Source organism: Eurosta solidaginis, chromosome 2 (genome assembly GCF_040869045.1).
Source record: "Eurosta solidaginis isolate ZX-2024a chromosome 2, ASM4086904v1, whole genome shotgun sequence".
Classification (NCBI taxonomy): domain Eukaryota; kingdom Metazoa; phylum Arthropoda; class Insecta; order Diptera; family Tephritidae; genus Eurosta; species Eurosta solidaginis.
Genome location: NC_090320.1, coordinates 167,029,233 through 167,051,931, shown reverse-complemented (window position 1 = coordinate 167,051,931; position 22,699 = coordinate 167,029,233). Strand labels below are relative to the sequence as shown.

At 39.1% G+C, this 22,699-nt stretch overlaps 1 protein-coding gene and 1 long non-coding RNA gene across 4 annotated transcripts in view; one reads left to right on the top strand and one right to left on the bottom strand.

The window, feature by feature from the left end:
• LOC137240311 (MTOR-associated protein MEAK7) overlaps positions 1–22,699 on the top strand; it is a 401,092-nt gene that overhangs the window by 190,510 nt on the left and 187,883 nt on the right. For all 3 annotated transcript variants that reach the window (XM_067766373.1, XM_067766374.1, XM_067766372.1), the window contains 3 exons: positions 16,353–16,668; positions 16,730–16,984; positions 17,051–17,169. In XM_067766373.1, the coding sequence (XP_067622474.1) occupies positions 16,353–16,668; positions 16,730–16,984; positions 17,051–17,169 (690 nt within the window). The remainder of the gene's footprint in view (positions 1–16,352; positions 16,669–16,729; positions 16,985–17,050; positions 17,170–22,699) is intronic.
• Positions 17,342–22,699, bottom strand: part of LOC137240312 (uncharacterized) — a 372,934-nt gene continuing 367,576 nt past the window's right edge. The window contains exon 3 of the long non-coding RNA XR_010949688.1: positions 17,342–17,478. This is a non-coding gene — a long non-coding RNA (uncharacterized lncRNA). The remainder of the gene's footprint in view (positions 17,479–22,699) is intronic.

The following is a 22,699-nucleotide window of genomic DNA, read 5'->3' as shown; positions in this document are numbered from 1 at the left end:
AACAAAATAACGGGATTTTTGCTATTTTTGCTCATATATATTGCGTAATTGAAGTAAGAAAGTAGGAGTGGCCGTAAAATGCATTGATTAATTTGCAAAATTCTTGTTGAATATTAAGCTTCATATTTCTTTTAAGTGAACACTTTTATATAATTTTTTTGATGGATTCTAAGCTCGAAGGTAAGTAAAATTTTTAATAGTAATTCTTTCGCAATTAGAGTATTTTCAATATATTTAGCATTCCGTTATTAAGAAGAAAAGGTATTTTTTCTCTATATTTTTAACTTTAGGTGAAAAAAAGTTACATACATCCGCGGACATCCGGGCTAAGTTTACATATGTTATAGTCGCAAGTATTCTCTAATAGTCGAAAGAAAAAACCATTGCGAATTCTTTGCACATCTATTTTTAATTTTTTTTTGTACATTTAGTTATCTCTACATATAAAATAGGATGTATGTACGTACCAGCTCCGACGAGATATTTGAACATTTAAATCTGATCTGCAAACGGCAAATCCAATTCCCAGGTACAGGGAACAAACACGTAGCCATAAAACACACAAAAATAAACGCTCAAGATCAACAAGAGCACACCAAAAGCAAAAAGGCGAAGATCACTGACTTCAACCTACCGCACCAGTCACCAAGGCATAAAAACAGGTACATACAAAGCAATCCTAATGCAGGTATAACCAAACAGGAACGCTACACAAAACAACCCCATTTGGTAGCATCTACGCCAATACCTGAATGTAATATAAATACTGCACAACTGATAACAAATCAGAACGATCAACGACACTTAAGATGGCAGCACAACAATCATCAACTATTCACCCTGTCGGAAAATCAATAACACAAAGCAGTTTAGGTTTAACCGTACCAAGAACGGAGTTTTTTGACATTTGGGTTCAACATACGAAGGAAACCAGATATAAAGAATTATTGAGTTTTGTTGTACTTAGGTACGATTTAAGCGAAGCAGCCGAGTATTCGATAAAAAGTTTAAGCTTACAAATATCGGCATATTCGTCGAAGCTGGATCAAAAGTGGAACACTTCGGGAAGACATAAGGGGCGATTTTTGAATAAAAACTCGGAGTGGCTTTCGGGTCCAGACTTCACATTTACAATAACGGTGGATTCAAAGTTGCCATCAGACCAACCAACCACTTCTTCAGGTAACCCCTGCCCCGGAAGACGAAAGAAGGACTTTGTTGACTGCAGTGAAAAAACCAAATGGCGTCGAGTGGATGACCTCTTGCAATCTAGAAGGCCTGGTGAGTTACTTTATGTGGCAGAAGTATCAACGCGTATGTCCGGCAACAGAAATGCTGCTAACATTATAAAAAAATCACAGGAAACCACTCGAATATCCGGCAAAAATATGACATGTGAGACAGATGCAAGTCGCTTGAGCAATGTAGAAACTTTAGCATACTACGTAGATAGCAAGTCGACGACTCATGGGTACAAAACGACTCGGAAGTGACGCATCAAGGCAGGCCATAAGGTTTATCCATCATTTTATAGTCTAAGAAAAGTCAAGGCAGAATGCTATCCAAATGAAATTGATGTGGGTGAAACACGTGCGGAAATTAAAGTCCAGTCCGTATTAGATAAAATTGTTGAGCGTTTAGTTTTAGCAAATCAAGAAGTTTTTGTTAGTTTATTACCTACAAACTTGACGTATACTTTAATCAGCAAGTGGGGTTGCAATGGAAGCTCTGGCCATAGCACATATAAGCAAAAGTTTACATGCAGTTCTGACACTGATGAGTTTTTGTTTATATTTTCTTTCGTTCCTCTTCAATTACGGGATGAAAAAGGTAACATTGTTTGGCAGAACCCTCGATCTTCTTCTACCATGTATAGTCGTCCAATTAAATTTATTTTTTCTAAAGAAATAAAAGATTTTATTGCTTTTGAAACGAACAAAGTTTTAGAGGAGATAAATGCGTTGTTGCCAACAAAGTACATGTTCGAAAAATACGAAGTTTTCGTAAATCACAATATGCTTCTAACAATGATTGACGGAAAAGTTTGCACTGCTTTGACTAAAACCTCTTCCGCACAAAAGTGTTATATTTGTGGTGCCACTCCAATATGAATAATGAGTTACGGGACTTTACGCCTAACCGAGATAATCTTGGTTTTGGTTTGTCTACTCTCCATGCATGGATAAGATATTTTGAATGCCTGCTTCACATAAGTTATCGCCTCGAAGTAAAAAAAATGGCAGCTTATGAATGAGGCAGATAAAGAGAGTGTAAAGCTACGTTTCAACGAAACCCAGAATAAATTTAAAAGTGTACTTGGATTGATAGTAGATAAACCAAAACCAGATTTCGGCAATACCAATGACGGCAACACTGCCCGTAGGTTTTTCTAAAATTCTGAGGCTAGTGCTGAGATTACGGGATTGGATGTAAGGCTCATCAAAAGATTCGACACTCTCCTTCGCGCATTAGCATCTGGGTACAATATAAATATCCAAAGATTTGAAAAATTTGCGGTCGAGACTAAAAAACTATACATAGATCTCTATCCGTGGTTTAATATGCCTGTTACTGTTCATAAAATCTAAGTGCATAGTACTGATATTATAAAATCAGCAATTTTACCTATTGCTCAACTTTCTGAGGAAGCACAGGAAGCCCGTAACAAAGATTTGAGATGATTCAGGGATAATAACACACAAAAGCATTCGCGTGAAGCCACGAATAGAGATCTTATGAATATGTTGCTTATAACATCGGATCCTTTAGTTAACAGTTTTAGGGAGATACCTAAGAAAAAATTTAAAAGTCTGACTTCAGAAGTCTTAAATTTACTGTCCCCCGATAATGTTGAGGAGTCAATAAATACCCCAGTTGTTTCAAGCTTTCACAGTAGTGTTGCTAATGCTCATGACTATTCCACAAGTGACTCATCGAATGAAAGTGATGATAGCGAATAATAACATAATTATAAAAGATAACCTACCCTATAACTTTTTGTTGGATCAGGTTTTATTTAATTTAAATCTATTGTCTTTTCTACTTTGTATGATACTTTACTTTTAAGTTTTTGTAATAAGTAATTTTCACATAATTAATGTAATTATTTACATTGCTATTATTATTATTGTAATTCACTTTTACATTCCTGACTGGTACTATAAAATAATTTAGTAAAAATTGTAGTGCTAGGATAAATACTCAAATAAATACAAAATATGTATGTATATATGTACAGTCACTCACATAAATAAGTAGACACCCCTGTTTGGACAATTCTTACAATTTTCGCTTTCGTAAATTTATTTTAACTAATTTCCCATAAGAAAATTTGTCACGATCTATAAAAAAACTAAATTATATTTAAAAAATGTTTTAAAATTTCGACGAATTTTCATATTTTAACTAATTTCCCATAAGAAAATTTGTCACGATCTATAACAAAAACTAAATTATATTTAAAAAATGTTTGAAAAATTCGACGAATTTTCATAAAAAATTTTAATTTTTTTTCCGAATTTTTAGAATTTTTTAGAGTATTGAGATTTGTAGTCCATTCAATTTAAGTACAATAAAGTAATATTCTTAAGTCCTTTAAATTTTTGGATCTATGTCACTTATTCGCATGAGTTACTGTATATGGAATAAGCAAATGTATGCATATGAAGTAAAATTTTTGAAAAAAATAAAAAAAGAACATATGGCTAAAAAAAAATGACGTAGTTGTAATAAATGACTGCATATGAAACGGAAAATCTCATAAAATAATTTTGTCCAGCTAGCTTGTTCTACACGAAACACTGTGCTACGACCCAAATGGGGGGACATCAGAATTCGTTTTAGAGGTATGGTTCCTTCGGCAGAGTTTCTTATTTTGATTCCTAGAATATGATTTTCACAGAGCAATGGGCGATTTTTTTGCCTCCGCACAAATCGACCCAGCCTAGAGAACAGACTCACTGGTCTTGCACTTTTAAATACCCATTTCGATATTGATATTGATCATATAATTGAAAGATATGTAAAAAAAGGGAAGCATAGAATTAAATTTACTGTGTGAATATGAACTATGCAGAAGATAAAAATGATGTCAAAAAATTGGATGTGATATTGTTAATTTGACTAACTAAATGAAACCAAATATGTGTATGAAATTATTAAACGATGTAAAAAAATACTAATAAATTTACCCCTAAAAAATAACGGTCTGCTATACGTTCCCTTGTTGTTTTGTCTTGTATTTTCACGTATAAAGTATCTTGATGTTAACTTTGGTCAAAACACATCAGCTATTGGGAGAAACAATTACTGACAACATCACAACACCTGAAGATAACTTTAGGTCAATTCAAACTAAAACGATTAAGTAACTGCAATTTTGGGAAGAATGTTCAGAAGCATGATTTGTTCTTGTTGAAGGACAATTTGAAATTAATAATATCCTTGATGATAATATTACATTTCAAAATATTTTAATTGCCTTTCAATGAGACACAATAGCAAAAATTATTGATATAATTAAACCACCCCTAATATTAATAGATTTGAAACGATTAAGAAAGCCCTTTGTGAGAGATTTTCTCCCAACACGGAACTTGGTGATCGTTCACCATCGGAACTTTTTCGTTACATGAAATCACTTATCGGTTCTAACTCGATAGTTCGTCGTGAACTACTTTTTAAAATGTGGATTAGGAAACTACCACAACAAATACAAATTTATTTAACTTCTTCTGATAATGCCAACAAAGAAGAATGTATTATTTTAACAGATAAACTTTTCGAATACTTAATAAACTTACATACTTACTTAATTGGCGCTTAACCGCTTAAACGGTTATGGCCGTCCAACAAGGCGCGCCACTCGCTCCTTCTACTGCCAACCGGCGCCAATTGGTCACACCAAGGGAGTCTAAATCGTTTTTCACCTGGTCCTTCCAACGGAGTGGGGGCCGCCCTCTACCTCTGCTTCCATAGGCGGGTTCCGATAGAAACACTTTATTGGCCGGAGCGTCATCTTTCATTCGCATAACATGGCCTAGCCACGCAGTCGCTGCCTTTTAATTCGCTGGACTATGTTGATGTCTGCGTTTAGCTCGTACAGCGCATCGTTAAATCTTCTTCGGTACTCGCCATCGCCAAAGCGTAGAGGTCCAAAAATCTTTCGAAGAACTTTTCTCTCGAACACTCCCAGAGCCGCTTCATCTGCTGTTGTCATGGTCCATGCTTCTGCACCATATAGCAAGACGGGTACGATGACTTGTAGAGTATGATTTTCGTTTGCCGAGAGAGGACTTTACTTTTCAATTGCCTACCTAGTCAAAAATAGCATTTATTGGCAACAGTGATTCCTCGCCGGATTTCAGAGCAGATGTTGTTGCTAGTGTTGATGATGGTTCCCAAATAAACGAAGTCTTTTACTATTTCCAAATTAAGGCTGCCAATAGTAGCGTGGTTGCCAAGACGCATATGCACTGACTCTTTGCTCGATGACAGCAGGTACTTCGTTTTGTTTGGAGTAAGCAGAACTAACGGCGCGGGTGTTTAGGCCGATGCTATCAATGTCATCAGCATACGCCTGTAATTGCCCGCTTTTATAAAATATTATTCCAAATCGGTTAAGTTCTGCAGCTAGTATAATTTTTTCCAGCATCAAATTAAAGGAGTCGCACGATAGGGTGTCACCCTGCCTGAAACCTCGTTTAGTTTCGAACGGCTCGGAGAGGTCCTTCCCCATTCTGAATGAGCTGATGGTGTTGCTCGACGTCATTTTGCACAGCCGTATAAGTTTTGCGGGAAACCAAATTCAGATATAGCGGCATATAGGTATCTCCTTTTCGTGTTGTCGAAGGCAGCTTTAAAATCGACGAATAGGTGGTGTGTGTCGATTCTTTTTTCGCGGCGTTTTCCAAGATTTGGCGCATTGTAAAAATCTGGTCGATGGTAGATTTACCAGGTCTGAAGCCGCACTGATAACGTCCAATCGGCCGATTCACAGTGGGCTTCAATCTTTCGCACAATACACTTGAAAGGACCTTATATGCGATATTAAGAAGGCTGATTCCGCGATAGTTGGTGCAGTTTGCAGTATCCCCCTTCTTGTGAACTGGGCAAAGAACAATTAGATTCCAATCGTCGGGCATGCACTCGTCCGCCCATATTTTGCGACGAAGCAGATGCATGCGCCTTACCAATTCGTCGCCGCCGTATTTATATCTCCGCAGACAATCCATCAGCCTCTGCTTTTTTTCTTTCTGAAAAGGCGTGTCGTCTCCCTTTTTAACTCGCGATAGCGTTGTGCTTGCTTTTAAGGTAGCCCTGTAGGTAGCGTCTTTTCTTTCGGTTGCAACGCGGCATTCTTCACGTACCAGTTGTTTTTCGTGGCTGCCCGTAACCAATTTTTTCCTCGGCGGAAGTGCGAAATACTTAATAAACTACATTCATCGAAATCTTCTGCTATAGCAAGTGTTGAAAATAATGCGCTTGAACAATGCATTATAAACTTCGGAAATTTTTCAAAATTTAAATAAAATTACAAATGATATCAATGAATTACGCATTAGATCTACATCAAAAGAAAGATAAAGACCTAGAGTAAATCCACAAGTATTTCCAACAGAAGAAATTTTGATGCATCAAATAATATTTGTTGGTATCATAGGAAATTTAAAAATAATGTTCTTAAATGCATTCAACCGTGCAATTTTAATAAAAATAATAATGGTAATTTGGAACAAAATTCAAATCAAAACATTCAATTATGACGGCGACGGTTAATGGAAATATTCCTAAACAAACTCGTTGCCTATTCATTGTCGATAAATTTAATAAATTAAATTTGCTCTTGATACTGGTGCAGTAGTATATGTAATTCCATTTTCTCAATTCAAAGCTTATAAACGCAATTCAGATCTTAGACTATCAGCTGGTAACGGTTCTCCTATCGAAAAATTCGGAACTAAACTTTTAAAAATTTATTTAGGTTAAGAAGATATTTTGAGTTTCCGTTTTATTATTATTACTACACCCATTTTAGGCGCGAATGTTGTAGACAATTTGGTATAATTGTTAATATTAAAAATATATTATTATTATTATTGTTATTTATTAACAAATTAACTAAATTAACGTGTTAACATTAAAGGTGTTAACATTATGTAAAACGCTAGGTAAATGTATATAACTTATAAGTAAAATAGTGTAAACATATATACATTAATGTAAAAATAAACTTCTAGATCACTCAAACTTGGGCTTTGATGAGTTTGATGAAGTTGTTGATATAGGTAATGTTCTCAATGGTTTGATTTTTTAGGAGTTCAGTCCAGTTTTTTCTGAGGTATTGGTTTCTGGCATCTATTAAAGCATGAATATGTGTTTTAATTACATGGTATCGCCGCAATGTGCGCAGACTGGAGCTGGTTCGCTGGTAAGAAGATGTGCATGGGTGTCCACAGTATGGCCAAGGCGTAGGCGTGAAAAAAGTTTTGTACGCGACTTCGAAATGCCGGTAGGGTATTTTGGAGTTGTAAGTTCTCTGTTTATGGCAGTGTAATGATGGTGTGTGTAGTCTTGCCATTCTTGTTTCATTTTGGCGTGTAGATGTCGTTTAATTGTGGTGCGCATGTCTTTTCTTTGTCATGTGTCGTTTTTTGTTACTGGAGCTTTTGAAGCTAGTTTTGCTGTTCTGTCTGCCATTTCGTTTCCATGTATGTTGATGTGGCCTGGTATCCAAAGTACGCGTATTGTTACCTCTTTGTGGATGAGTGCATCTCTAATTCTGCTTATCGTTGTAGAGTCTGATAGTGGGTTTTAAACAGCTTGTAAAACAGATTTGCTGTCGGTGTATATAAGGTCTTTATAGTTGTTTTCTAACGCCATAGATATTGCGCAGTTGATTGCGACTGCTTCTGCAGTGAAAACAGACGCGCAGTCTAGTAAAGTTTGTAACCTAAGGGGGTCGCTATTTGTGTCTACTATTGCGAAACTCGCCGGTAGTTGGTTTAATTTTGAACCGTCTGTGAACCACGAGGTCCAGTTTTGTGATTCATAATATTCTTTACGCTCTTGGAACATAGTGTGGAAAACTCGTGGTGTCGTACAACTTTTTTTAAATTTGGATAGAGAAAGGTCACAAGATGTTTTTTGATTTGCCATGTTGGGTTTTGTGCTTGATAGTTCTCCACTGGGTTTGGTAACTCAAGCTTTATGGCGATTTCAAGTATATAATGCATGGCAGAAGGTAATCTTTGATGTCCTTTCACCCAATAAATATTTTTTATGTCACAGTCGACAATCGAGTTGGTTGGAATGAAGAGTTTAGGTACGAGTCTTGCGTGGACTTGGTATATTCTTTCTTCGAAAGTTTGTAAGCCGGCTTCAGCTGAGATGTTTTTTAGGGGAGTTTTACGAAATGCGTAGACGCTTGCTGTTGTTGTTGTTGTTGCGATATGGTTGCTCCCCGAAGGCTTTGGTGAGTAATATCGATGTAATGGTCCTTTGCCGGATACAGATCCGGCACGCTCCGGTACCACAGCACCATTAAGGTGCTAGCCCAACTATCTCGGGAACGATTTATGGGGCCACATTAAACCTTCAGGCCAATTCCCTTCGTCCCCATTCCCAAGTTCCAAGAGGAGCTTGGTGTCGCCAGAGCCTCGTCTGTTAGTGAAACAGGATTCTCCGCGGATAGGTGAGGTTGACAATTGGGTTTGGAGAAGCTATATATTGCGCTGGCAACCTGAAGGGTTGCGCTACACAACCTGAAGGGTTGCGCTACACAACCCCTTCAATCTGGTATTTTAGTCGCCTCTTATGACAGGCATACCTACCGCGGGTATATTCTGATCCCATAACCCGCTGGGGTCAGACGCTTGCTCGTACTGCTTTGTGATATGCTGGCTTCATAATATTGATGACTGATTTAGGGGAGTCCCAAAATAGGAACCCGTAGTCGATTTTGCTTAGCACGTTTTTGTTAAGTATATAAGAGTATTACATGCCAACCTAATAAAACCGCACTGCGTTTTTTTAGCGCACGCAAACAACTGGCGTTTTTTGCCCTAACCCAAATAAGCATGCGTTGCGACAATGTAAAGCATGTGTGCAAACGTCAAATCGAATTGTCACGCAGAACAAAAATTGGAAATCGAGTTAGGTTTTCACGCAGCAAATTCAATTTTGGTTGCTCTCATACAAGTTGTATGTGCATGAGACATTTTTGACAGAAAATGACTTGCGTGCGTTTATATTAGGTTGGCATGTTAATGTGTGTGTACATGACATTTTTACTAGCAAGGTAAGCAATAATGTTTATTCTGGCAGCTAATACTTTTTTTAAATAAGTAAAGCGACTTATCCAACGGTAATTATGCGAGAATATGATACCTAGGATTTTTAGTCTCTTTACACTTTCGATCTCTACGTTATTTTGTGAAAATCGCATGAGTCTTTTCTATATATGTGAAAGTTCTTAGTTTTTTCTAAGGATATCATGGCACCGGAGTAATCGCCCCAATGCAGGATATCCTTTATTAGATTTTTGAAGATCAAATTGGTTTCTATGTTATTGCTTCTTTTGCAGAGTATATAGACATCGTCTGCATAAAGCCAATGGTTTACAGAACTATAAGATTTTATTATGTTGCTTATTTTATTGAATGCTATGCTGAACAGGATCACCGATAATGGCGAGCCCTGGGCGATACCATTTTTCAGTGGGTATACATCGGAGAATATATTTCTAATTTTTACTCGAAACTTTCGATTAGTTAGGTAAGATTTAACGAAGTAAAATATTTTTGGGCCTATTCCCCACGAGCGGAGGCGGTTTAAAATTACATGAGGGCCAATTCGTGGGGGAGAGCGTCAGTGCAGCCTCTGTTGCGTCTAAAAGCAACTTGATTGGATTCGATGAGGTGTTGTGTTTCAGTGAACCATGCGATTCGATTTCCCACTATCTTTTCTATAACTTTGGAAAGACACGAGAGAGGTGAAATGGGGCGGTACCCGTCGGTTGAAAGAGAGTTCTTATTTGGCTTTGGTATTTGAGTAATGGTGGCAGTTTTCCAATTAGGGGGGATGATACTGGTATCAAAGATATTGTTATAAAGCTGCAACAGTCGGGATATGCCAGTTTCTGGCATTTCACTAATCATTTTATAAGATATCTGGTCATATCCGGCGGTTTTGCCCTTTACTTTACCGATGCAAGTTAGCAGTTCGATCGTTGTGATTGGTTTTTCGATTAAATCAGCTTTTGGATGTGTTCTAGAGAGAGGAGACATCCGGCTCAGGATATGAATTTTTGATTCCCTGTAGTGATTTGTAAATTTGCGTCAGACGAGAGGTTTGCCCACACTTTATCGAACTCGTTGGATATTACGGACGGGTCAGAGGATATGCAGTTGTTCGTTTTAATTGCGACTAAAAGTGTATGTGAATTTCTATGGCATAGTCTGTTAATTTTATTCCAGACTTCGGACACAGAGGAGTTGGGAGAAATCGATTCGGTAAATTTTAAGAAGCTGCACTTTTTTGGATTCTCATTTCCAAATTTATAAGGTTGGTGGGTATGGGGTTTCTTTTAAATCTATGCCAAGCTTGCATTATCTCTCTCTTTAGTGTCGTGAGTTCTTTATTCCACTAGGGTACGTGGTTTCTTCCGCAGGGTGATGCTTGAGGAATACAGTGGTTTACAGCTTTGCGTATCGGTTTAGCAATGTTAGAGGCTTCATGGTTTGTGCACTTGGATTCAGCACGGGCCCTTAGTTCGAGCTCAACCTCTTTTTTAAAGTTCTCCCAGTCAGAAAAATCCAAGAGGAATTTTGGTGAGATTTTGGTGCGATAGGAAATATTAGGATTTAGTGAGAAGCTTAGGGTTATCGGGAAGTGGTCGCTGTTATGGAGGTCATCTAATATGTTCCACTTTATTAGTGGAAGCAATGGAGGAGAGCAAAGAGATATGTCTACATGGAAAAGTGGGTCGGGCCGCCATCATTCAAAGCCCCCAGGTCGGATAACCTTATATCATTTTCTATTATATGTCCTCGTTGATTGTCGGTGGTAGCACCCCATAGGCTGCTCCAACCGTTGAAATCACGGAGTACTATAAGAGAGGTGTTAAATGATCCGAAAATGTTGGTTAAATCTCTGCTGCTGAATTTTTGACAAGGGGGGATATAGAGGGATGCCACGGTCAATTTGAAGCTTAATTCGATTTCGATCATCACCACTTGGAGGTGAGAGCTTACGTCGATCTTTTTGTGTGGTATGAAGCTCCTTATTGCAAAGCCGACTCCCTGTTTGGCTGTAGTATTTGATATCCCATTTACAAAGTATGCGGAGTAACTATTTAGATAACCTGGATTTAGATTGTGAGGGCAATGGGTTTCTTGGATTGCGGTAATACTTGGGTTGTGCTGTTTGATTAGGAGCTGTAGTTCAGAGAAGTTGTTGTAAAAACCTTTCATATTCCACTGGAGAATATTTAGGTTCATGGTTGGTGAAGTGAGAGAAGGAAGGGCTCTGTCCTTTGTAAAGGTGAACTTTACAGAAGCGAGGACTTTAGTGAGATTGGGTTTAAAGATCCTCGATGGAGTAATGGTGGTAAGCTTTTTTTTTATATTTTAAGCGTGCTTCGCGCAGGTTGCATTTTTCAATGGTTTTAATCATAAGGATTTCTCTGGCTTGGATAAACTTTGGACAGTTGCGGTCCGATGATGGGTGTTCTTCGGCGCAGTTGGCGCATTGAGTTCTGACGCATTCGTCAGGATTATGAGGCGGAAGGTTGCAATTGTCGCATACTGGGTTGTTGGTGCACCCTTTTTTTGGTGTACCCTAGTTTTTGGCAGCTCTTGCAACGCATGGGACTGGGAATATAAGATTGCACCTTGACTTTGTACCATGCCACTTCCACGGATTCAGGAAGTCGGTATAGATCAAACGTTAGAACCATTTGCCCAGTGTGGATCGTTTTGCCATCAATTTGGCGTATAAATTTGTATACACCTGTGACATGTTGTTCTTTCATTTCTCGCACTATTTCGTCTTCTTCGACGTGTTTAAAGCAAGGAGCGTAGATTATGCATTTTACAGCATTTTAAGGTGTCATGTAATTTTGCATTAATTTTGCAAAGGCTACGGAAAGACTTGGTTTTTAGAAAGGTGTCTGCTATTTTGGCGTTACGCGCCAGCACAAGTAGATTGCCATCACGGAGTTGAGTAACTGACTCTATTTCAGTTGATATAGCTTCAATAGACTTTTTGATTGCAAATGGGCTTAGTTGGGATAGTGGTTGGTCATTGTCCGCTGAGGATATGAGTAAGAATTTAGGGTTATAAGTTGTACAGCACTTTTGCCGGAGTTGTGGGAAATTGTCTTGTTTAGGGTTAATTTTTGGTTTCATTCGATTTGGGTGGTCTAAATAATCACTTAACGCAGAAAAGCGATTCGGTGACCTATCCGGAGGTCCCGACGCCATTCTTATTCCTAATATTGATTAAATTTTTAATTTAGTTAAACACGTGTGTTTGGTGAGAAGAAAGGCGAATGAAGGTTAAATAAAGAAAAGATTAACGGAACGTTAACACACTGACAAGTGCTAGTCACAACTATTTACTGCCAAAACGTCATCTGAACGCTTTGAACGATAGTCGGCGACTGATTAAAAATATTGAAATTATAGATTCTACTACCAAATTTAATGTTTCAGGATCATCCGGTTGTTGCGATATTTTATCTCTCAAAATTCCAATTACTGAAAACAATTTAACAAAATTATTAATCGAATTTCCTTCTATTACCTGTTAACCAGACTATACCAAAGAAGTTAAATATCATACGCCCTGCAAACCAAAACTGCGTAAAAAACTGGATTATGCACAAGTAAAAAAGTGGCTAAAAAAATTGATAATTTTGTATAGGCAGTGTGCGGATTTTATCCACTTTCCTCTGAACGAGTCGTGTACTTGTGATACCAAAATGCTATAAAGAAAAATGCGTAGTTGCTCCTCTCTAACTGAAAATTTCCCATAACACACGGTTGTATTTTTGCGGAGATGCCATACCGGAAAAATTTCATGCCTAAAAAATACCCAAAAACATTCTAAGGCTGGGTGCGAGTTAGCCTAAATTTTAGGTACCTAAACTAATATTCCAATGGAAATTTCTAGCACTGCTACAATTTAGATAAAAAGCTGTCAAAACTGTGCGAGTACATTTGACAATCTAAATTGGTTAAGCTTGGAAATCAATACAAAAAATTGCACTTTGAAACTTGTTGTATTTACAATCTGCAGATATGCATGCTTTAAATGGGCATGGACTAAGAGGGGTTCAAAGTAGGAGTTCACAAGATACATAGCAATACATGAAACTGCATCTGATTCAACTTGCAGGACCTTTTTCGCCGATCGTATTGGATCACATCTTGAGGGGATCTGCCTATATCTAGGGTAAAATGAAGCGGCTAACATTAAGCATGCCACTATTTACACATTTTTGGCCAGTAAGTGACAATTTCTGAAAAATTTGTCCAGACTTTGATCCACATTCCTTGCCATTATCGTGTGGTGATTTGGTTTCACTGCAAGAACTCAGCTAATTGACACCGTATTTACCAATCGATCGCCACACCTACCACATCACTAACCATCGCGGCCTTATCTACATATATGTTAACTACTATATTTGTATGCAGATGCACATTTCATAGAAAATTTAAAAATGAAAAACAAAATTGAAGAAAAATCAAAAATTTTGTTCATTTTTAAGACTTGACTTTTCAATTTATGTTGAAAAGTATACTCAAAAAAATCTAATTTTTTTCTTTTGCGCTGCCTTGATAGTTTCCAGTGAATTAGGTTTTTTGTGTATTTAGATAGGAATTTAGGCAAACTCGCACACAGACTAAAATATCTAAAAAAAACTCCAAGGTAGGTAGGTAGTTTGAACTGGACGGTCCATGAGGACCTCACATAGACTGATTGAGTCCGTAGTGTTACCAGAAGTTTGTTTTAACGACCAAAATGAAAAACCCTATCAAAACCAGGACCTATGTTATAAAATAACTCCGTCCTCTTGGCAAATACTAGAAGCTTCCTAGGATTAAGCTACTTGCTGCTTCTAGATCTGACAGCTGTATCACTCCTAATAGCTGGAGTCTTAGCCTGGCAAGTGCAGGGCACGAGCACAGAACGTGCTCAATAGTTTCCTCCTTCAACCCGCACTTCCTACATCTGCTATCACTGACCAAGCCTAATTTAAAGGCATGTGACGCCAGAAGGCAGTGTCCAGTCAGTGTACCCGTCATGAGTCTACAGTCCTCTCTTTTTAATGATAGAAGCAACTGTGTTAGTGTAAGGTTTTAAGACCTACACATAATCTTCGACACTTTACAGACCCGCGCTTGAACCCACGCCTTTCCCGCTTGGTCGATCATGTGCACCTCTCTCCTTCGCTTAATCCCGCCCAATCTAATTGGGACATCTACGGAGCAAGCTTCAAGGGATGCGCCCTTTTTAGCTAGTTCGTCCGCTTTTTCATTCCCATCTATTCCCATATGCCCTGGGACCCAATATAGATGTATGCTTCTCCCTGTCCCGATTCTCTCCAGAGACTGCTTACACTCTAACATGCATTTAGATGCTGTGCTATGAGAGATTATTGCCTTAATTGCTGCTTGACTGTCAATATAAAAGTTAACATGGTTGCAGCTTAAGCTCATCTCTTCCAGGGTTTCTACTGCTTTGGTTGGGGCTAATATTTCCGCTTGGAAAACGCTACAGTAATCTGGCAGCCTGTAGGATCTGCTTACTTCCGGATCAGCACAGTATACCGCAGACCCTACTCCTTCCAATACTTTGGAACCATCGGCGTACACATGTATCGCCTCGTCCGCCATTTGCGCACCCTTGCGCCAACCGCCCACCTCTTGTGTGGCCTTAAGATCTCCCTGGAAGCGCAGATAGGGAATCATGTAGTCTGCTCGCCTTGTGATTGATGACGCTATACTACTATGGCCATATGGTCGGCGCTCAAGCTGCCCCGAAGCAGCGAGCCTGGTTGCGGTCGTTAACGCTTTGTTCTTTGCTACCAGGTCTACAGGTGGGATGTGCAGAATGGCATACAGTGCAGCCGTCGGGTTGTTTTCAGGGCTCCCGTAATGCTAAGCATCGATAGTCTGCACACCCCCTCTAATTTTTTGAGGTATGTTGTTTTTTGTGTAGCTTTCCACCAAACAATAACTCCATAGTATAGAATAGGGCTTACAATCGCTGTAAAAACCCAATGAGAAAGAGAGGGCGATAGGCCCCACGTACACCCCAGCATTCTTTTACATGCATAGAGTGCCGTTGAGGCCTTCTTGACCCTCTCCACGTTGAGCTTTCATGACAGCTTACTGTCTAGGATGATTCCTAGATATTTTGTGCAAGGTTTCTCCTGTAGGGTCACCCCTCCTAACTTAGGCCTGGTCCAATTTGGGGCCTTGGCTGTTCGGGGCCTAAAAAGCGATTAATGTAAATGGATGATTCGACTTTTTTTATTTAAATTTTCTCGTGCATCTGAAAAGTCGGACAATGTAACATTCCATAAACATTGTGTGGCAACATATAGGCGTGGCGTGGTCAAGAATTGAAATCATCCATCAAAGCGCACCGAAATTCACCAAGGTAACATGTCTATTTTCTTATGTAAAAGCTGATAATGAGTGACAGCAACCATAGTGCTCTGAGCAGCAATATCCATGAGTATGAAATTTAACAAATACATAACGCGGCTTTCATAAATATTTCATACCATATTATATTGGCAATCACATAATTGTTTGTTTATTCAAAAGATGTGTGCGCAAAAAGCTATTTTTTTTGTAATTATTTGTTAAGATAATTTTTTCTTTGCAGTAGCAACTATGCGTACGTGTATTACTTTAAATTTCAATGGTGAAATACTCACCTGTATCAAGAATACTCTCCGGAGTAAAATTACAATGCTTACCTTACTCTCATACTTTCACTATGTCACACATTCTGGATTCCCCCATACTGTGAGCAAAGATGTTTACGAATAAAACAAAATTTACCGAAAAGGAATTAAATAACTAGTATCTGCAAGATAATGAACGTTAATCAAAGTAAGCGCGGTTCCTAACTATAGAAGTACAAATTTCTAATAGCCAAAATACAAACATTTTTGACGACTACGCACTTTTTTCTACAATAAAAAATACAATAATTAACTATCTATAACTAATTAAAAGATTTATTGATAAGTATTTAATTTATCCAACTGCATGCTTTTCGATCTATGTCGGACTTCTAAGCTTAGCTAACTTTAATATTTCCACTGCTAGTATGTTACAGCTGTATTGAAGAGTTATCTGAAAATGGAGTCTCTAAATCGAAGTGAACTATTTAAGAGTTGGATTTGCCATGGGTTCCAATCAGCGGATAGAACAATTTGTGCACTTTCCAAGGGTCTGATTCGTAGTATTTGCCAAGGCGAGGATACTTACTTTAATATATTACAATTGGAGCACTGGTTGCAGATAAATCCGTATTTTCTCATAATGTGGCGCGAAGTTTTCATTAATTTATACATTAAAAGTTCTATGATAACTTCAAAATCGATCTGTACTCTGACCTCGAATACTATACCATTATTAGAAGGTTAATATGCAATAATTTTTTAAATGTAAATTTTGTAAATAACTAACGTCATATACTATAGGAATACCGACTGATTCAAATTATACGCCAATTTTAGACATACCTCAAGTGATATTTCTGAATAGTAATTTGCCCAATGAGTACCGCAACAAATGGAGATTTTTGTTCTCTTCAAAAATAATGGGCGAAAGCTTTTCAACAATGCTGGGGAAGATTGTGAATCGGGGAGCCACGCTGTTGGTTATTGAAGATGAGGATCATTATTTGTTTGCTGGTTTTTCTCCAGAGTCATGGTCTTTAAAGTCAAATTTCTACGGTACATATTTGTTATACAAAGATTAATTATTTATTTTAATATCAACTCCTAATTCTATATTCACAGGTAATGAAAGTTCAATGCTTTATACGTTAAGTCCAGCAATGCGATGTTTCACTTCAACGGGATATAATGATCACTATCAATATTTGAATTTGAACCAACAAACGATGCCCAACGGATTGGTACTTTATCAACATTAGTTTGTGGTTGTGTATCAGGAACATAAAAATATACTCAGAGTGTACATTCATATACATAATTCAATTGCATTGTTTTCTACAATCTATGGCACAACACATATCTAGTATACAATATTACCTTTCGGAGTTACCAAATAGAGTCCGACCGATGTCCTTTTTTTCAAAGGTCGATGCCGATGCCGATTTATTGGCTCATATAACCGATTGCATTACATAATTACGAGAAAATTTGGAAATTGATGAGCAGTTTATTTATGTATCTAGCTACTGGACACAGTCCTGATAGGCAATCTAAAATAGGTAAAAACAGAATTTTGTTTAAAAAAAAAAGAGTTAAATACAAATTCGTATTGTAGTGTACATATCGCTTTTATGTCCATACATAAATACATTGCACAAACCAAGAAAAGTGTGTTCCTTTTCTTTTTATTTATCACTCATACATACATAATTATTTTGATAATTTCAAACACATATTTTTCATGGAAAACATGTCATAAGTGTTGTGAATCTAATTTAATCTATATCTAATCTAATATATATTGTAACGAATTTAGTGCAATTCCTCTTATTTGCAACCTTCTGCTAACGTTCGAATCACTAAACTGTTGAATAAATAACTCCAATATTCTATAATGCAAAATGGTCTTTATTAGACTACTTTCACAATAACACTTCTACTTCTCGACAGATAGCGTGCTTAAATCAAGCTGATTACTGATTGTCAGCTTTACCTCCTTTTATACTCTGTAATGTCTCGTTCGCATACTTCTAGGCGTTTCTATTTCTAGAATTTACTACTCGTATACCCGCTATACACTTCTCAGCTCTAACTACAGATGCACGATTATTATAGCTTCTCGCAAAGCCCATGCGCGTGTATATGTGAGTGATACTTCCACAGATGATTGCCTACTTTTGGGAGTATCTCAGATATATGCATGTGCTTGTGCGTTGCTCTCCGCTGCTTTTATGGGCATATGTATAGACATAATGCTTGATTTGTTGATGTGCATACAAGTCACTGCTTAGTATTGGCGGAGAGATGATAGGACCCCTTGTTCCCGATCAGACAAATCTCTCGATCTAAACGCTGCCAGCCTTTCCAAATGAACCACTTTCATTTTGTTTCGTGTTTTGCCAATGGTTTGTATGCGGTACACTACATCGTTGATCCGTTTTACAACTTTGTATGGGCCTTCCCAATTACACTGCAATTTCGGGGACAAACCTTTTTTTCGTTGTGTGTTGTATAACAGTACCAAATCTCCTTCCTGAAAACCTTCCGAATTAATTGCTTTATCGTATCTGGCTTTCATCTTGTCTCTCATAATCTTTGCTCGTTGCCTTACAAGATCGTGTATCTCTTTCAGCTCTTCTTCCAAGACACCAGTGGATTTCTTGACATTTCTCTCCGCATCGGCATCTATCCCAAACTTCAAATCAGCTGGCAGTCGAAGGTCATTGCCAAAAATTAACTTTGCGGGAGTTTGGCCCGTTGTCTCATGCACTGCCGATCGGTAAGCCATCAAGAATAATGATATGTGTGTATCCAACTCCTTATGGTACTTGTCTACTACTTTCCTTAAATGCTCCTCCAAGGTTCCATTGAAACGTTCCACCATACCATCGGACTGAGGATGCAATGCAGTTGTCCGTGTTTTTCGAATGCCCAATGATTTACACATTTCCTGGAATACAGCTGATTCGAAATTCCTGCCTTGATCAGAATGTAACTCCATTGGTACACCATACCTTGCAACCCAATTGTTTATAAACACTTCTACCGTTTCCGCTTCTTGATTTGGGATTGGGTATACCTCTGGCCATTTGCTGAAATAATGCATAACCACCAGTACATATTTGTTTCCGCAGCTGCTAGTAGGAAATGGATCTGCGACATCCATAGCGATCCTTTCAAATGGTGCACCTGAGTTATGTTGCTTCATCTGGCCATGACTTCGGGTTTTAGGCCCTTTCGCTCTGCTGGAAACCTCGCAGTTCGCAATCCACTCAGTGACCGACTGACGGCAACCAACCCAATAGAATCTCTGTTTAATCTTCTCGAGCGTCTTCGTGATTCCAAGATGACATCCGCTTGGACCATTATGCAGCTCACTGAGTACGTCAGGAATCCTCTTTTTGGGAACAACTATCAGTTTCTTCTTGCATTGACCATCCTCACTCTCCCATACTCGATGCAAGCAACCGGATATCAATTCTAAACTGTTCCACTGTGCCCAATATGACTTCGCAATTGGACTCTCTGCTGACATTTCCTCTCTGTTTGGTCTTTCGTTTCGTTCGAGCCCTTGCATAACATGTGACATATCAGTATCTTCTTGCTGACACTTCCTTAGTTGTTCCTTGTCCCATTCATCTGTACATTTTATATTCATAAGCCGGACATCTATAATGTCTTATTTAGCCTCGGCCTTTGAACAGTGTTTGCATTCCAAACTACATGGTCTTCGTGACATTGCATCAGCATTTCCATGGGTACTACCTTTTCGATGCTCAATGGAAAAGTCATAGCTTTGTAGTCACTCGATCCACCGTGCCAATTGTCCTTCCGGATTACGGAACTGCAGAAGCCATTTCAACACTGCGTGATCTGTCCTGACGCGGAATCGCTGGCCGTAGAGATATTTGTGAAAATGTTTAATGCACTCTACCAATGCCAACAGCTCTCTCCGTGTAACGCAATAGTTCCTCTCTGGTTTTCCAATCGAACGGCTGTAATATGCAACTACCTTCTCCTGTCCATCGACCGGTTGTGGTAAAACGCCTCCTATAGCATATCCATTCGCATCTGTATCTAGAATAAATGTTGCTCCTGGAATCGCAGTGCAGTGCACAAGCGCTCTTTCAATGTTTGGAAAGCCACTTCTTGCTCATTTTTCCATTCAAAAGCTTTATTTTTTCTTGTAAGCTCATGGAGGTTATGGGATACGCTGGAAAAATTTGGTACAAATCGGCGGTAATATGTGCACAGCCCAAGGAAACTTCTCAATTCATGTAGGTTCTGTGGTCTTGGCCAATCCCTTCCTCTATTTTTTCGTTCGCAGTGCAGATGCCCTCCGTCGTTACCTTGTGACCCAAATAATTTACTTCCTTTTTAAACAGCGCACACTTTTTGGGGACTTAGTTTCAGACCAGCGCCAGCTATTCTCTGGAAAACTTCCTCCAAGTTTTTAAGATGTTCATCAAAGTTCTTGCACAATACGACGATGTCGTCCAGGTACACCAAGTATGTTTTCCAATGTAGTCCTTTGAAAACCTGATCCATGAGTCTCTCAAAAGTAGCTGGTGCATTACAAAGTCCAAAAGGCATTACTGTAAATTGCCAAAGACCATCTCCGACGCTGAAGGCTGTTTTTTCTTTGTCTTCCTCCTTCACCTCCACTTGCCAGTAGCCACTTTTCAAGTCCAGTGTGGAAAACCATTTCGTACCAGATAGCGAGTCCAGAGTATCGTAAATTCTTGGCAATGGGTAGCTATCCTTTTTCGTTACGTCGTTCAAAATGCGGTAGTTCACGCAAAACCGCATTTTTCCATCCTTCTTCTTCAAAAGTACCACAGGTGAGCTCCAGGGACTAGCTGATGGTTCGATGACGCCGCTGTCGCTCATTTCTTGTACGATTTGACTCACAACTTTCCGCTTCGCCCGTGGAACACTACGAGGAGCTTGACGGATCAGCCTCGCATCTCCAGTGTAAATTTGATGTTTCACAACATTGGTGCGGCCTGGTTTGGAACCACCCTGGTCATATGTTTGCGTACCTTAGGAGCAGTTGCTTCGCCTTACTCTGATAATCTTGATCTAGCCCCTCCGACCATGCCGTGATGTCATTTTAAAGATCAGTGTTGCTGGTTGAAACGTGTTCCTGGCGCTGCTCACAGTTAATAACTACATCAGCCTCTTGGCATCTTCCCAATATAGCTCCTTTGGTCAAATTGATTGGTGACTTGAACTCATTGAGTACTCTTACCGGAATACGTCCATCTTGTTTTGTCATAGCCAGGGTTTTTCCTACAAGTATGTTCGGTGTTGATTTGTTTGCTGCCTCGACAATCCACAATTTGTTTGTCCCACAATCTCCATCAACCTTTGCCCAGATGACTGCTTCGGATTTTGGTGGTATTTGCTGACTCTCTTCCACCAGCACTTCGTTCTTATATCGAATCGTCTTGCTTCGCATATCGATCTTGATGCCTTGGTCGATTAAGAAGTCCACTCCAATTATGATTTCATCAACAATCTCTGCCACTATAAAATTTTGTAGTACCGTGACGTTCCCAGTTGCTACTTTACATGCTACTACTCCAATTACCTGGGTGTTCTCTCCCGTGGCTGTACGTAATCTTGACTCAATCTTCTTGTTGACTAAATCTGATGTTGTTGTTGTAGCAGTGCTTCTGGTCCACCCCTGTTGAAACAGCAAGTTTCCTTGGACTCCCGTTAGAGGATATTGATGACAATTTGTGATCGGTCGCGGCTGTTAGCTGGAGCGAAGCACTGCTACAACGACTAAATCTGATCGAATGATGGAATGAAATGCACCCGTATCTACAGTCAGTAAACGTTCCTTTCCATCCACATGACCTCCGACAGTAAGATTGCTTGACCTTCTTCCAATTTGCGAGATATAGATTATGGGGCATTCAATTGAGGGGCCAGCTGTCGCCCCTTGCGGCTGACTCGCTTTAGTTTAACGATTGAGTGGATTTGGAGATTTGCTCATCTTCTTCATCTCTGCGTTTACGGCCACCCACATTGCTGGAACTGTTAGGATTGGTACTGCAATAACGTGCAATGTGCCCTGGCTTTCCACATTTAAAGAATTTGACGACACCATCGTTTTTCTGCTGCGTTCCTTTTAATGCTGCCAAAATTGTGTCTACCCAGTCTGGCCTTTCCACTTCCACGCGATGAGCTTTGTATGCGGGCTTACTCAAAAGTGACGCTGTTTCCTGAGTCAGTGCATGGGATACCGTTTCTGCGAATGTGGGTCCAAACCCTCGCTCACTTCATTTCTACGTCGCGTATGCCATTTATAAAACTCCGGATATTTACCCTCTCGGTGTACTCCACTGCTTCCGCATTTGCCAAATAAGCCAACCTTTCAATATCCGAAGCAAAACCCCAGCGGGTTAGGGGGTCAGAATATTCCCGCGGTAGGTATGCCTCCTCATGGAACTTGGGGTTGGGGAGGGAGGGCATGGCCTCAAGGTTTAATGCGGCCACATAAATCGTTCCCGAGATGGTCGGGCTAGCACCTTAATGGTGCTGTGGTACCGGAGCGTACCGTATCTGTATCCGGCAAAGGACCATTACATCGATAACACTCCCCAAAGCCTTCGGGGAGCAACCTTATCGCTACAACAACAAAAACAACACCAACATCCGATGCAAACTCTTGCAAGGTCTCATTATCTTTTTCGTAACGGTTTTGCAATTCTATTTGATATATCTGTTTCCTGTGTTCGCTTCCGTAACGTCGCTCGACAG